The sequence below is a fragment of the Salvia miltiorrhiza genome, chromosome 4 (assembly GCF_028751815.1).
Source record: "Salvia miltiorrhiza cultivar Shanhuang (shh) chromosome 4, IMPLAD_Smil_shh, whole genome shotgun sequence".
Lineage (NCBI taxonomy): Eukaryota > Viridiplantae > Streptophyta > Magnoliopsida > Lamiales > Lamiaceae > Salvia > Salvia miltiorrhiza.
In genome coordinates this window covers 40,354,081-40,370,193 of record NC_080390.1, presented here as the reverse complement: position 1 = coordinate 40,370,193, position 16,113 = coordinate 40,354,081, and the positions used below count along the sequence as shown (strand labels likewise).

The 16,113-nt window shown below is 34.8% G+C and overlaps 2 protein-coding genes and 1 long non-coding RNA gene across 4 annotated transcripts; 2 read left to right on the top strand and 1 right to left on the bottom strand.

Moving 5' to 3' along the window:
• Positions 1-1,660: 1,660 nt before the first annotated feature.
• On the bottom strand, positions 1,661-3,506 carry LOC131021657 (uncharacterized). 2 transcript variants are annotated; one of them, XR_009101026.1, is made up of 4 exons: positions 3,366-3,506; positions 3,207-3,265; positions 2,275-2,338; positions 1,661-2,161 (listed from the first exon to the last, which is right to left on the bottom strand). It is a non-coding gene; the product is annotated as an uncharacterized LOC131021657 (long non-coding RNA). The 2 variants fall into 2 exon arrangements; XR_009101025.1 differs by having other exon boundaries at positions 1,661-2,132.
• Positions 3,507-6,284: 2,778 nt separating this feature from the next.
• Positions 6,285-7,281, top strand: LOC131023430 (protein FAR1-RELATED SEQUENCE 5-like). The gene is made up of 3 exons (XM_057952970.1): positions 6,285-6,857; positions 6,915-7,060; positions 7,212-7,281. Exons 1-3 carry the CDS (start codon positions 6,285-6,287, stop codon positions 7,279-7,281), a joined length of 789 nt encoding a protein of 262 aa, XP_057808953.1.
• An 18-nt stretch (positions 7,282-7,299) lies between these two features.
• Positions 7,300-8,097, top strand: LOC131023429 (protein FAR-RED IMPAIRED RESPONSE 1-like). Its single transcript, XM_057952969.1, has one exon. It carries the CDS (start codon positions 7,300-7,302, stop codon positions 8,095-8,097), a length of 798 nt encoding a protein of 265 aa, XP_057808952.1.
• Positions 8,098-16,113: the final 8,016 nt, after the last annotated feature.

The window sequence follows — 16,113 nt, the reverse complement described above, 5'->3', positions numbered from 1 at the left end:
AATACTACTTTCCTTGGAAGTTTCCGTAGTTAGCAAAAGGTTTGCCTAATGGTTCTCCATGATTTAGCTGCGATTACACTTTTGAATACTTTCGTATCACGAGTAGTCTTCTAATCACACTATCATTTTTAAATTTCTTTTATCATGTTTCACTTTATGAGACATGATATTCAATTCGACAGGGACGATATAATGCTATAACATGCGTTCATTTATATATAACATAACAAATACCATCGTTTTTCTTTTTGTAAAGATATAAGAGAGTCGTGAATCTTTTGTTTTGCCTGGGGGAGGGGGAATTCAAGATCAAACCCTAGCCCCTCATTCGTATAAAGACAAATATATATATATATATATATATATATATATATATAGAGAAAGGTTAAACAGAGAATGACAAATATATAGAGAAAGGAGAATTAATCTTGATCATTAAAATTTACCAATCTAACGGTTATATTATTTTCGGACTTACTGCCATATTTTTAATCGATAAGGTCAAACTAGTAATGTACATACTCATGAAAATCGATAATTAATACATTGAAGATTCTATTGATTCATTTATATTTGGTAAGATATTAAATATCCCAATCTTCACGTAAAATCTGTTATGCAGCCGTTTCTTTTGTTATCATCACATATATTCTCATTAAAATCTTTATCTTGTGTTCCATAGTCACGAAATAAAATTATATAGTACTGCTATGTCTTCGTTTGTTTCTCTGGTGAATTCAATAATTTGTTTTCTTTTTAATTATTTGGTTAATGTGCCAACGAAATATATTTTTTTTCTTTCTGAGATGACTTTTTGCTAAAGATTTATTATTATGTATGTTATTTTGGATCGAGTACAACATGAAAAAAATTACTTTCACATTTTCACTGATTTATCAGATTATTTTTTATATTTTAAGTAAAATATAAATATCAAATTATGTAGAATTTAGAAAAATTGTCCTCTCTTTTATGTTTATTGAAATATTTTATGTCAGCAAGAAAAAATTCGAATATTTTATCAAGGTGTTCGTAATTTTTTTACGTTTGTTCAAAATGCTTTATGTTAAATATTTTATGTCAGCAAGTAAAATTCAAAAATTATATTTTAGATGTTCGTAACTTTTTGACGCCTGTTCGAAATGTTTTATGTTCAAAATTCTCAATTCTTTTATTTTCTTAAGATGAAGTCACCATCTTTTAATCCATAATATCTCAAAGGATTCTCAGGTTGTAGCATCATTTCATATAGCAATTAAATAAACATCATCAACAAAAATGTGTAACTTTCAAGATCCCACACCATAGTCAATTGCACTTCACGAAATCCACAACATGATGAGCTAGAATAAAAATTCGAACAACACTAGCTCACTAGCGAAAATGATGATGTTTCGAACCGAGGACACATCCAAACATGAATTTCAATTAGAGTTTGAAGTTTAACCTGTAGTCTTAATTAATATGCCATATTAACTCCAAATATTAACTCTCTCCATTGCTGAAAGTTGGCCTAAGATATAATATTTTGAACAAATATAGAGAATAAATTGAACAGCCAAAGAAAAATTGTGAACATGTGACTGGAAAAAAATAAGATGTTTATCAAATAATGCAATAAATATTTTGAACAAATATAGAGAATAAATTGAACACTCAGATAAATATTTCGAACGTGTGGTAACGAAGAATCACAATTTGTAAATGAACAGATTACAATTTCTAAATGAACAGAACATACTTTTGTAAATAAACACATCACAAATTTTAAATGAACAACACATTTTTTCAATGAACAAATTATTCTTACAACTACTCCTAGTTGTTTCCAGCACCTTTTCCAGCACCTTCATTTTCAATAGCAGGCTTGTAATTTAGGGTGTCCCCTTTGCGGAGGCTGATTGCTGTTGCCATTGGAGGAGGATTCGGTACATCGACTTGGCCAATATTTCGTCTCCTACAGCAATCTCCCTCTCGTCATAATCTAGCCTCCGTCTTGATCTCTGGTTGCTCCGCGGCGAGACGCCACATCCAAGCGCGTAGGCCCTATTCTTGCACCTCTTTCTGCAGACCTTGAGGGGTACATCACCGGCTGTGGCGGCAATGATTTTGAAGTGATTTCCATGTAAAAACTAACGCCAAACACACAAATTCACCAAAACTATAAAACAACCTGATAATTAGCGACATTATGATTTAAAAAAAAATGAAAGCAGCTCCAACCATATTCTCAAAAGCTACTGAATGTTCTAAGAAATTGTGTAATGAAAGTACCTAACGTCCACCGTTGATGAACAGGTTATCGTGGAAGAAGAGGTAATGTAGGATATGGTATCCCCTAACAAGAGAAATATATTACTCCATATTTAAAAATATAATATGAACATGTAGAAAAAAGAATCCGAACAGATACCTCAAAATTTTCCATTAACTAAGTATTAACACAACTAAAAAACTAATTAAACAGATTATATTAACCCATGAACACATCATACAATTGTTTCGCACAGATCACACACTAATACAAATACTCGAACAATTAATTAATAAATTACAAACAGATAAGAAAATATGTCAAATATAGTTACTTATTTTACCTCCTTCATCCGCAGGAGCAGACGTGTCCATTCTTGGGCGTTTATTTTTTATTTTTCTGAAGATCCCTCATTTGAATTGAGAATACATTCAGTTTTCATTCAATAAGTCTTCTAAGAAAAAAACTCAAGCACATCAAATCTAATAAAATCATAGTATTTTATGCCCAAGGTGGACCAAATCTGTCAAGAATAGTTCAAAATATAGCATAAAAAAGTTTCATCATCCAGTCAATACAAATGCATATATTAAACAATATAACCACAATCATAAACCCTATTTGAAAAATGAGATAGAAAATCCAAAAAAAATTCGAAACACAATACCTTGATTATTTAGATCCACCAAGCGTGATTCAAATCGGCGAACACAGTATGCAAAAACAAGCGAAACAGAAAATCATATTCAAAAAACTGAAATCCCAATATCTGAAATCTCATAATCTCAAAAGACTTTCAATTTTTCCAACAATTAATTTCTTCATCGTCAACAACAATCAGTTGTTCGAAACAGAAAATCAAAGTATTCGAAGCAAAAATCTAAATACCTTTTGTTCAATCGGTTGTTCAATTACATGAAGAGGTAAAAAAAATGGAAAAACATCGACATACCCGTTCGATTTAAGCAAATCTTCAAACGCTGCCCCTTTTCGAACAAGTCGCCGGCGATTCTTCAAAAATAGAAACGAAATAACAAAAAAAAATTATCGAACAGCCAGAGTTTGAATCGATTTGTTTGTTGAAAAATCAAAACTTCAAACGAAACCCTACCTGTCGTCGAAAAGGCAGAAACTCTACCGATCGTGGTTCTGTTCAGAAATTGTGGGCGACGACTTGTGGGAGACGACGCGGTTAATAGGAGTAAATTACGGACCTTCCGTTTTTTCTAGCTTGTAAAGTTACCCAAAATGCCCTAATTCTAATTAAAATGTATTTTCAAACATGGGAAATGCTAATTAAAAAATGCTGGCAAATTTAATTGGAACCACACGATCCAGCATTTTCTAGGGACTAGATTTAATCTCTATTCTCTATAGATAGGGTCATTCTTTGTTTAACTTGACCCTATATATATATATATATATATATATATAGGGAGCCGCTCCAATGAGACCCCCTAATTTTAGTGAGATCTAGGGCACGATCTGGTGCGTTTATTTTATCAATCCTATGGCTGATATTGTATCTGGAGGGTGATTTTTTTTCGCAGGGTTCGAATCCTGGAGGGAGCAGAATATTTTAAATTTTGTTATTCATCAGTATATACTGCATTGTTCATCAGTATATACGGCCCTGTTCATCAGTATATATTTCTTATTCATTACGAATTTTTTAAATTTTATTTTTCATCAGTATATACATCTTGTTCATTAGATATATGTTTTGTTCATTAGTATTATATGTCTTATTCATTGTACTCATGTTACACGAAAAATAGAGGGTCTCACTGGAGCGCGCCCCTATATATATATATATATATATATATATATATATAGGGTTGGGTTAATATAGAAACCACCCTTAAAATTAAAACTAAGAACCATTATACATCGTCGATAAGATCAAAATTAACTGTCAGGATTAAATCTTTTCATTTCACACGGATTAAGCAAAATTCGCTTCATTATAGGAAAAGGGTAAAAATGTCACGTGTATCTATACCATAATCTATTGCAATGATGATGGAAATTAGATACGAAAAAATCTATTTTACTAATGTATGCAATCTAATTTTATAAAGGTTTTTAATTGATTCATTATTCTATATGACCAATGCACCGATCTGTGCAAGTAAATAAATGAGACAAAAATTTGAATAATTTTTTCATAATTTTTTTAATTTTTAAATTTAATAAATATTTAATAGATTAATTATAATTTGCTTTTTGATTGAATTAAATAAAAATAAATAAAAGAAAAAAATAACAAAAGAAAGTAGATTGAATAAAAAATGAAGAAAAAAGTAACTAACCTATTTAAGATGTACACGACCTATATTGAAGTTGCATACGAAGTATATTGGATATTACGTATATTGGAGTTGCACACGACGTATATTTGAGTTGCACACAACGTATATTGAAGTTGCACACAAGATATATTGGAGTTGAAGTTGCATACGAGGTATATTGGATATTATGTATATTGGAGTTGCACACGGCGTATATTTGAGTTGCACACGACGTATATTGAAGTTGCACACGAGATATATTGGAGTTGCACACGACGTATATTGGAGTTGCACACAACATATATTTGAGTTGCACACGACATATATTGAAGTTGCACACGAGGCATATTGGAGTTGCACACGACTTATATTGAAATTGCACACGATATATATTGGATATAACGTATATTGGAGTTGCACATAACGTATATTGAAGTTGCACACGATGTATATTGAAGTTGCACACGATGTATATTTGAGTTGCACACAATGTATATTTGAGTTGCACACGACGTAAATTAATATCAGTTTATTGTTGATTAAAAAATTAGTTATTATTATATTTTAATTCTTCACTAAAAATCTAATTATTATTATACTAAAAACAGAAATTAAACTATTTGAGTTTATTTTCATCAAATAATCAAATGTTTGAAAAAAAAATACAAATCATATGAAATAATTCATCTTGAAAACAAATTGTGTATTCAATGTGTGACCATATATATCTACAGAAACAGACAAAATAAGGTCACTAACAAATCAAATGGAATAATAAAAATAAAATAAAAGCAATCCCTCAATTCTCGGCCACTATCGTATAAAGAATTATAAAAAATTACATTAATAGCCTTATACGCATAATATAGTAATAAATGAATTGATATATTAAGCAATTAAATCTACACCGTATATTAATGAAAATAAAGGGCTGAGATTAGGTTCCTAGTTCTCATTTTAACAGAGGTTCCTAGTTCTATGAAAACACAAAATTAAATAGAGAATAGAGACATGATCTTATTCATTGATTTCGTGAGATCAGATGGATGAGATTCACTACCATATCTAATGTTGATATACAACAAACGAAGAGTGTTATATATATCCAATGATATGTTTGTACTTTTAGAGATATTATAACCGAAAAGTACATTAAATAGTCTAAATCAAAGCATATTATAAATGGAAAACTCGGACCTCATGTACGTTACATATTAGAAGCACAATATCTCATATCACTCTTACTTCTGAAATTCATTAGCTTAGCCCATTTGTTTTCTAAAAGTCGCCATTAAAAGAATAACTGGAGAAAGGAGTTTTGTCATATGGATGTGCAAGGTATGGATTTTTTTATTAAATTTTATACTACTGATGATTGGAAAAATTAGATAGGTAGTTAGAATATTACGAGTTCCAATCAATGCGTTCGATCAATATGTACAAATTGACTAAATATGAAGCATGTCTTTCACAGAGATTGTGCAGAATATTAGGAATTTCAATCTGTTCGATCAATATGGCAAATGTTCCATCAATTATAATAGTTATAATATGAACACTCAGTACAATAGGATGAATGATTTTGTTGTGTGCTTGTTCAATATCACATGTTATCAAAATGAAATTAGGTAATTATATTTAGTGACTATATTTATATGTCAGTACGATGAACATGTTATTTTTACCTTGAAAAAACGATTGCCGATTCAATATCTAAAATATAAACAGGGACTTCATGTATGAACACTCCAGACAGGGAGCTGTACTTTCCTCAATGTCCGGATTCAATCAAACCTTACCATGGGCAGAAATTTGATACTTTACCACAAGCTCAAGAATTTTACAAGAAATATGCTACAGCGTGTGGTTTCGAGACTCGATTGAGCGCTATACATAGATCAAGCGATGGAACTATTACGTCCCGATATATTGTGTGTAGGAGGCAGGGTGTGTGGCAAAAGGCGAAGGGATCTATTATGCAAGCAAATGAGTCTAAGGCAAAGAAGCGGAAAACTACATCTTGCAAAATCGCTTGCATGGCAAGGGCAGTGTTCAAACTTTCAACGGGAGGCCGGTACAAGATCACTGAATTCAACGAGGACCACACGCACTCCATGGTTCCAGTCGATACACGCAATTTGATGCACAGTAACAGGAATGTCGACGAATTCCAACAAAGGCTTATCATATCCGGTATCAAGGCTAACATTGGCCTAATGCGTACCTTTCGCTTGGCCAAAGAGATTCTAGGTAGTTATGACGATGTCGGATGCACTGGCAACGACTTTAAGAACTTTGCGAGAGACTTGAAGGTGCATTCTAAGGGATCCGATGCCCACATGTTGTTGGAGTCTTTTTCCAACAAATAGGAGTTAGGAAACGGATTTAAATTCTTTCACCATGTAGATGAAGACAATAAATTGTGTCGACAAATTTGGGCGGATGAGATATCTATTAAGAACTACAAGTTATTTGGCGACGCAGTGTCGTTTGATGCTACCTACTGCACCAATAGGTATACATGCGTTTGATGCTACTTAATCAATACTTCAATTGTTGATCATACGATGCCAAATAGTCACGTTCGTAGTCTTCATTCAATGGAAGAATTGCTGAATAACAATTTCTGAACTTAATATGACACGTTTGTTGTAATTCTGCTGTAGATACAAGATGATTTTCACTCCTTTTACCGGTAGAGACAACCACGGGAAGTGCATCTCTTTCGGTGCATGATTAATCTCTCACGAAAACATGGAGTCGTATGCATGGGTGTTGGATAGGTTTGTTGATATAATGGGCCATGCACCTCGTTTATTCATTACCGATCAAGATCCAGGACTCAAGAAAGCCGTCGCCTCTTCTTGGAAAGAAACCCGTCACAGGTTTTGCATGTGGCACATAAATACGAAGGTTGCCGAGAAGTTGCCTCAGAAGTTGAGAGAGGATGCCGATTTTAGGGGTATTTATGATGGACTGGTTTGGAATGAGAACATCGATCCAATAGTGTTTGAAGAAAATTGGAATAACATGATTGAGGAATATGACATTGCCTCAAACAGATGGTTCTCCGACATGTACGAAGATCGTGCAAAGTGGATCCCGGCATTTTTTAGAGATGTACCTATGAGTGGCTTTTTCCGAACCACATCGATGTCTGAAAGCGAGAATAGTTATTTCAAGCGCTTTATCCAAAAGAAATCTGATATTGTGTTATTGTATACTAACTTCTGCAGTGGTCTTGATTCACAGAGATATAATTACAAGCAGGTGACACATGCCGACGAGACACGTTCTCCCATGATGAAGACAAATCTACCCATTGAATGTAATGCTGCGGCTGTATACATAAATGCGATGTTCAAGGAGGTTCAGGAGCAGATAGACTGTTCAAGCAGAGCTTGTGCAATGCGGAAGATGTTTTCCGATGGCGACGACATCATTTATGAGATTGAGGATAAACTAGATGGTCTCTCTACTGTGCGCCGTTTACACCCCCATGACGACGTGGTATGTAGCTGCAAATTGTTCACCCGGAAAGGTATCCTGTAATACCCGGGCTTTTGATTACGTGATTAATTGCTTGAGTTTGAGTAATTAAGGTTTAGATCCCTTGTTTGATTTACTTTGTAAAGAGATGAGGAGTTATATGAAGTTCCCTTGTTATTTTTAAGACGTTGAGATGTTCTTTTGATGATGTGTGGATGATGTGGGATTTTAAATCCGTAGTTGAGTTTGAGTATTTGAATAATTCGAGATAATTATTTGAATGAGAACGATGAACTCGGAAGTGAAATCTGAGTCCGTTAAGACGTTTTTGAAATTTTTGACTTTTTGACGATGAATAGTAAAATACGGCTATTTCGTCTTTTTGTCGACTTTCAAAATTTTACGTGCACGTCGTCGAGAAATATTCTTAGTTTTTCGATACGAGTCCAATAATGAAAGTTTTTATTTTTGGACGACGAGTGAATAGTAAACCGAGATTTCTCGATAAATGAACCGAGCTTGTTTATCAGAATTTCGAGAACGAGCTTGCGTTTTCTATATTTATATAGAATTACGAGTGTAATGAAAGTGAGTAGGAGTTAAGAGGACGAGTAACGAAGAATATGGGTAGTTAGTCGTTAAAACGAGACGAAACGAGATATTTAACGACTAAGTGGGATAATATACTATCTAACCTACCCTACCCTAACCACTCCACCAACCACCCAACCCCACTCACTCACACATATTATACGGCTTTATCAGCCAAACACTCCACTCACACTTTAATCTCACACATACAACACCTAAAACACACACTAGTTCACGCCATTTTCATTTTAGCTTGAGCTCAAGCTTTTGACCTCCGATTTGAGCACCGAGACGAGCGCCGATCATCTTTTCGATCACGTATCTAAGTAGGTAAGATCTCTACCTACGTTTTGATGGTTTTCTTTTCGATTTTCGTCGACGTCGAAAAACGTCGATTCTCGACTTTATTTTGAAACGACGTCGGATCGTCGTGAAATTTTAGTATGTTGTTCTTGGGTAGATGTTGAGCATGTTTAATGAAGGGAGTAAGAACGGAACGAACCGTAGCTATGAAACCCATGAGGGCAGCCCCGTTTTTCACATATTAGCTTGTCTTTCGATTTTTGTTTGATCGTTTTGACTTGATATTTGTGCTTAGGGGTATGCTAGAATCGATATATATTAAATTCGTATTTTTCCAAGCACGAAAATTGTATAAATTTTTAGAGTATGATTATTTAAATTCGTAAAGTTTGAGACGTTGCATAATGAATATTATTGCGTATATGTGTTCTACGATATCACATGAGCATGCTAATTGATTTACAATTTATGGATGATAATTGTTGAACGAAATTAAAACTGGAATTCTGTCAAAATTTTACAGCAGTTTCAAGCTTATGTTTCGATGAGTTTTCATTGCTTGATGGCTCTGAAATTTTAGTATGTTTATCTATGATATGTGTATTTCGTTGCTGCAAAATTTCATGTCTTTTGGATGATGTTTGCTATTTTAAAGATATTTTGAAAAATCCTTGACAGAATCTGTCAACTATTGGTAGACTTCACAAAAACGTTTATATCTATTAATCCATGAAGGATTTTGCATCACCGTTTTTTTTAAACGAAACTAGACTTCAATACTTTTCTAAAAACTTAAGATTTCGATTTTTATGACCTCTGAAACAGAGCAGTTTATTATTTCAAAAATGCCCTGTTCTGCTGTCATATTTGTCCAACAGTAAAAGTGTATGAGTTTCATTGTTTATTTGGCAGATCATATGAACGTTTTCTCTTGTGAAATTTTAACCAAATCTTCAAGGATACCTTTAGTTTTGGATGATTAAATTTGATGGAATTTTATTAAGGTTTGCCTTGGTTTCTAATGGCCTAAACAAAATTGGCAGAAACTGTCAATCTTTGACAGCCTGCACTAAAAGAGCAATATCTTCAAAAAACCTTTAACCTTTTTGGTTAACTACCATTTTTAGAGTGAACTACACTTCATGAAGTTTTTGAGATCAGTTGGTATGAGAGTTTATGATGATTGAGTTGGTTGTTATGAATTTTTAAAGATGACACAAAAACAGCAAAACTTTCTAGATAACAACTTGATTATATTTGTTTTGATGGATGATACGATATGACTAAATGGTGTAAGTTGTGAGAGTTTTGATTTACGCACATACGTGTTGGTATCTGACACTCGAACAATTGGTTTCGAGTATAAATGATAGTTTACTGATAAAGAGTTTTGATGATTTTGAATTGTTTGGTTTGCGTTGAAAAGATGTCAAGATGTTAAGTTTTGAGTCGAGAGACGAGTTCACGTAGTGAGATTCACGCGTTGAAATCTCGTGACTGACATTATATATGAATAGGTCATGCCAAAATTTTTAATGAATACTTTGATATATCATCAAATAATCATTATAATTTCTAAGTGAAATTAGGATTTGAGCATAGTCAATTCTTGTTGACCCGTGATTCAAATACATGCCTAATGGAAAGATTAACTTTCTAATTGGTTTATTAGATGAGATGTGAGCGAATTGATCTGCTAAGAAAGTGGACTTTTCGATGAGTTAAATATTTCTTTTAATTGAAGCACTGCTAATTATAACATAAGGATGTTATAATTAATGAGTAATGACGAGAGATAATAATTGTTATATTGATTAACAACCAAGAGAGATGAACATTAGAGATACTAATGTTTCATAAAAGAGATTAGATTATTAATCGAGTTTTCTTTAATAACTTCTCACTGATTCTTCATAACGATGAAGGTCTTTTTGGGAAGTAATGATGTCACGACCGCACTTGCTAAGGATAGCAATTTCGGGGAAACCGCGACTAAGGGAGGGAATTTAGGAGCGGGAGTTAGAAAGGGGCATATTCGGTTTCTTGATGACTCGACTTGTATAAGGAAAACAATTGAAATTAACTAGAATTTAACGAAAGTCAAAAGGAACCGTACATAATATTATCCAAAAGAGGTACTCAACGAGTTTGAGTACATTATTAAATAATACATATTGTTTTGACAAGATAACATAATGTCTTTAGTAAAATCAGTGTTCGCAGCGGAATAACAATTTGAGTATATGTATGAAGACATATACTCTACTCTGAGGTAATCATCCTAGATCGACAAAAGCTCCGCTTGCACACTACATCCACGATCACAGCTCAACCTGCACATTTAAAAATACATGCAGGGCTAAGTACAAAAGTACTTAGTGGACACTTGCCGAAATTTACATACATGCATAATATTTTATTGTCAAGCCTTTCAACAGTAGTAAGATACGAGGGTTTTCCTTTAAAGACTCGTATTTACCAACATAATATCATTTCTTTCATCAATAACCCGCGCAGGTATTTTATATCATTAATCACCATATCAGTAACTCGTGCCGAGATGGAGGCCTCCCTCTACGGACACTATGATCGGCCAACCCGCTAGATGACTCACGATCACAAGGTGTACACTAATTCCGAAGGGATTTGCGGTCCCATCCAGAATCCGAATTCGATTAACATCAGATAGGCAATTAATAATAAAACATAAAGCATTTAGGCATTGACAATATCATTTAAATTCATAAGCATAAAGTCTTAACAATTCTAATATATAATTTTAGTTTATACGTAGAAAGCCTACCTGAATAGCAGACTCACGGTTTAGCTCTAACTCTGGTGCTTAACCTTTAATTCGAGAAAATAAAATAAGATTCTAATTCTCGAAAAATCTCAATAAATGAGGATGCGTGAAATGATTATGCATGACTCATATTCCTTTAATTAAATTATGAGATGCTAATCCTATTTAAGGAATTAAAGCTCGTCTTATGAAGTCGGATTATTAATCTTATCTCGTCAAAACCTTAAACTCAAAACATTATCACATAACTATCATTTAGGTTCGAAACTATTTATTCGAACATCAACATGCGCATTAATCATAACTCGTTCTATTTATGTCATCAAGTCAAATATTCCGTCATTTAAAAACAAATCCTATAATATTACATAGATAAATTATATCATCATAGATCATGCTTTCTTATTTAAAAATCATTTAATCATTTTCAAATAATCCATATTAATAAGTCATTTGAAAAGAATTAATTTAAATGAGAGTTTAACTCAAAATATTTCATTTTATAATCCATTTATAAATACTTGAAATAAAGAACTCCATTTAAATAATTAATTTAAAGGTCAATATATAATTAAATTAATCAAGCTCAATTTAAATTAATAATTAAGAGCTCAAATAATTTAAATAGATATAAGCCCAAATTAATTAGATAAATTAAGTCTATCATGTTTTTCTTTGAATAAGGCCCAAACATATTGAGGCCCAAGATAATAAAATCATGAAGCCCAATTAGTGAGCCCATCATCACCCTTAAAATAATTAGTAAATTTTAATATTAATCACTAATTAAAATAATTAGGATAAATAAAGAAGCCTAAAATAATAATTCTTATTGGGTTAAATAAATAAATTTCATTGGACTTAATCAATTAAATCGTAGGAGCCTAAGTAATATAAATTCGAGACCCATTATTAATAAATAATAGGAGTCCAAGTAATAATTAATGTGGACTGGAAAGAATTAATCTTAGTCCAATAGACACTTTAATCGGCCCAAATGACGAATTAACAGCTGGGCTGAACTAAACAAATCTGAAACAGGCCCAATAGAATTAAATAAATTCCAGCCCAAGAACATTAAATAAATTCGGCCCAGATAGAAATAAAAAGATGGCCCAATGAATTAATCCCCGGCCCAACAAATAAAATGAACTAGGCCCAATAAAAGAGTCCAAAAATTCTCCCCATAAGTCTTCACTCTCGGTTCTCTCACTACCGACAATTCTCCTCTCCCTCTCTAAATTATCGGTTCTCTCCCTTTCTTTCTTTTTTTTTATTAAAGCAGGCACTCTCTCTCTCTCTCAATTATCAAGAAAAGAACACTCTCTCTCTCTCTCTCTCAATTATCAAGAAAAGAACACTGTTCATCATCTCTCTCTCTCGCTCGATCCAGCCGTCGCCGCCCCGCGTCCTGGCCGTTCCGGTCGCCAGCGAGGCCGGCGTGAGGCAGGTGCGACCACGCCGCCTGCTCCCTCTTCTCCTCTCCCTCGATTTTTTCCCCCCTCTCTTCTCCTCTATCTCTCTCTCCCATCCTCACACGCTCGCCGCCTCCCATCTGCCCTCTCTTCCATCACGTTTCCGGCAGCGGACGAGCGCTTGCTGCTGCTGCTCCGTTCTCGCAGTGGCTAGCGGCGCTTGGCCTTCGGCAGCGCCACCCCGTGCGACGGCGTCTCGCATCGCTTCGGGTCACGCCGCCTCGCCTCCTACCAGCCAACAGCCGTCTGTCTTGGGCCTCCGCCTGCTTTAGCTACGAGCGGTCAGTGGGCTGCTGCCACCTGCAGCACCGGCAGCTGCGACTTCGTCAACTCAGAGTGAGGCTCCGACAGACCCCCTCCCAGCTCTCACCACTTTCTCGACTCTCACTCTCTCTCCGAAGGTAAGCAAGAAGGATTCAACTCAGATTTGAAGAAAAGAAAGATGGGTTCTTGGAGAAATCTGAAATTGTATAAATGTTATGTCCTTAGGTTTTCTTGTTTCCAAAGGTTCTGTACAAATTCTTCTTTGTTTCTGAAGATTACGGAAATGTAGTTGAGAATAGGAGTATGAAGTTGAACCTTACACACCACAATTCAGTTCACAAAATAGCATAGGATTTTGAGCAAAAATCAAATACTGTAAATTTCAGTTCATATGTGCATATGTAAACATGTTGTGAAATATCTGAACAGCCGTATGAATTGGTATGAATTGGTGGTTCCCTGAGGGTGATGATACCTTGAGTAGGTGGATAATAGTCTCTGCAGATATTGTATATCACAAAAATTAGGAATCAATTTGGGAAGAGAATGGAAAGATGCAGAAATTTCTTTGTTGCATTACCTTAAAATTGGCTGTGAAATTGGGCTGCAGTAGTTGAAAATGGTGGTGTGAGAATGGTGAAAGTGGCTGTGGTTTTAAAGAAAAATGGGGTGGTTTGGATGGATGAGGATTGTGGAATTTTTTTCAACTTACAGGTATGAACACTTTCAGCCTGCATGTATGACTGAAGAATTTCTTCAGCATGCGCTCAAAATTCTTCAGCATGCTTAGGATTCAGCATGCTTAGGATTATACATGTAATAAAATATCTAAGAGATTAATATATTAATTATATGGTTCCAAACTCATTTAAATACATTAAGACATATAAGCCTAATTCTTATTGAAGCATAAAATCCATTTGAGCTTGCTTCTAACATAAATTAAATTACTCATGGGCTTAAGTAAACAATCGATAAAAGATTCATATTTAACACTTCAGTGTTAAATTCTCCACAATAAATTAATGGACTCAAAATATATTTTGAGTGCATCATCTATTGAAAATAATAAAAAAAAATAAATCATCACATATATAAATTATCAAATTCATATAAGTTCGTATTTTATTTATGGATGCTGAACTCTAATACATCCTTAAATCAGTAATTAAAAGTATATAATCCTTAATAAAAAGTCGGGTCATTACATACTATCCCCCTTAAAAGAAATTTCGTCCCGAAATTTGCATACCTATGTGAAAAGTTCTGGGTATTTTTCTTTCATCTGGTCCTCAAGTTCCCACGTTGCTTCTTCTGGTCCATGGTGTCTCCACAGTATTTTGACTGACGCGATCGATTTATTCCTTAACTCTTGCACCTTTCGGTCCAAAATGGCTTCAGGTTTTTCCTCGTACGTCAAGTCTGGGTTAAGAATCATTTCATCTTGGCGAATCACGTGTTTGGGGTCAAACACGTACCGTCTCAGCTGTGACACGTGGAACACATTGTGGACGTTTCCAAAACTAGGTGGTAGTGCCAACCTATACGCTACGGGACCTATTCTTTCAAGGATCTCATAAGGTCCTACAAAACGGGGTCTCAACTTACCCTTAACGCCGAATCTAACGATCCCTTTCGAGGGTGATATTTTAAGGAAAACCTTGTCTCCAATCTGGAATTGTAGTTCGGTTCGTCGGGTATCAGCATAAGACTTCTGTCTGTCCTGAGCCTCTTTAATTCTTGCTCTAATCTGGCGGATGGTCTCAATCATCTCGCTTACTGCATCTGGCCCAAGGATTTTTCTTTCACCCACCTCATCCCAGTAAAGTGGTGATCTACACTTCCTTCCATACAGCGCCTCATAAGGTGCCATATCAATGGTTGCCTGGTAACTATTGTTGTAGGCGAATTCGATCAATGGCAGCACTGATTCCCAACTTCCTCCTCGGTCTAGCACCACTATTCTCAACATATCTTCAAGGGTCTGAATTGTCCTTTCTGATTGTCCATCTGTTTGAGGGTGAAAGGCGGTGCTAAAGTTTAATCTCGTTCCCAACTCTTTCTGCAAACTGATCCAAAATCTAGAAGTAAATTTTGAATCTCTATCTGAAGTAATGGATATTGGTATTCCATGTAGCCGTACAATCTCACGAATGTACAGTTGGGCTAGTTTCTCCGATCCATGGGTAATTGGAATCGGTATAAAATGAGCGCTCTTCGTGAGACGGTCTACTATTACCCAAATAGCTGTGTTGCCCCTATTTGTCTTGGGTAAACCCGCCACGAAATCCATCGCTATGTGCTCCCACTTCCATTCTGGAATTTCCAATGGCTGTAATTTCCCATATGGTCGTTGATGTAAAGCTTTCACTTGCTGGCATGCAAGGCAACGCTCTACAAACGAGGCTATGTCTCGTTTCATCCCGTCCCACCAAAACTTCTGTTTTAGATCTTGGTACATTTTGGTACTTCCGGGATGAGCGGTATAGGGCGTGTCATGAGCTTCACTCATGATCTCGTTTCTGAGTTCCTCGTTATGGGGAACACACAATCTTCCTTCAAAAAGAACTGCGTTATCCGTTGCCTCTTGGTAGCCTCCTGGCGTGCCTGTTCGGATCTTGAGACGAACTTTTTCCAAGCTCT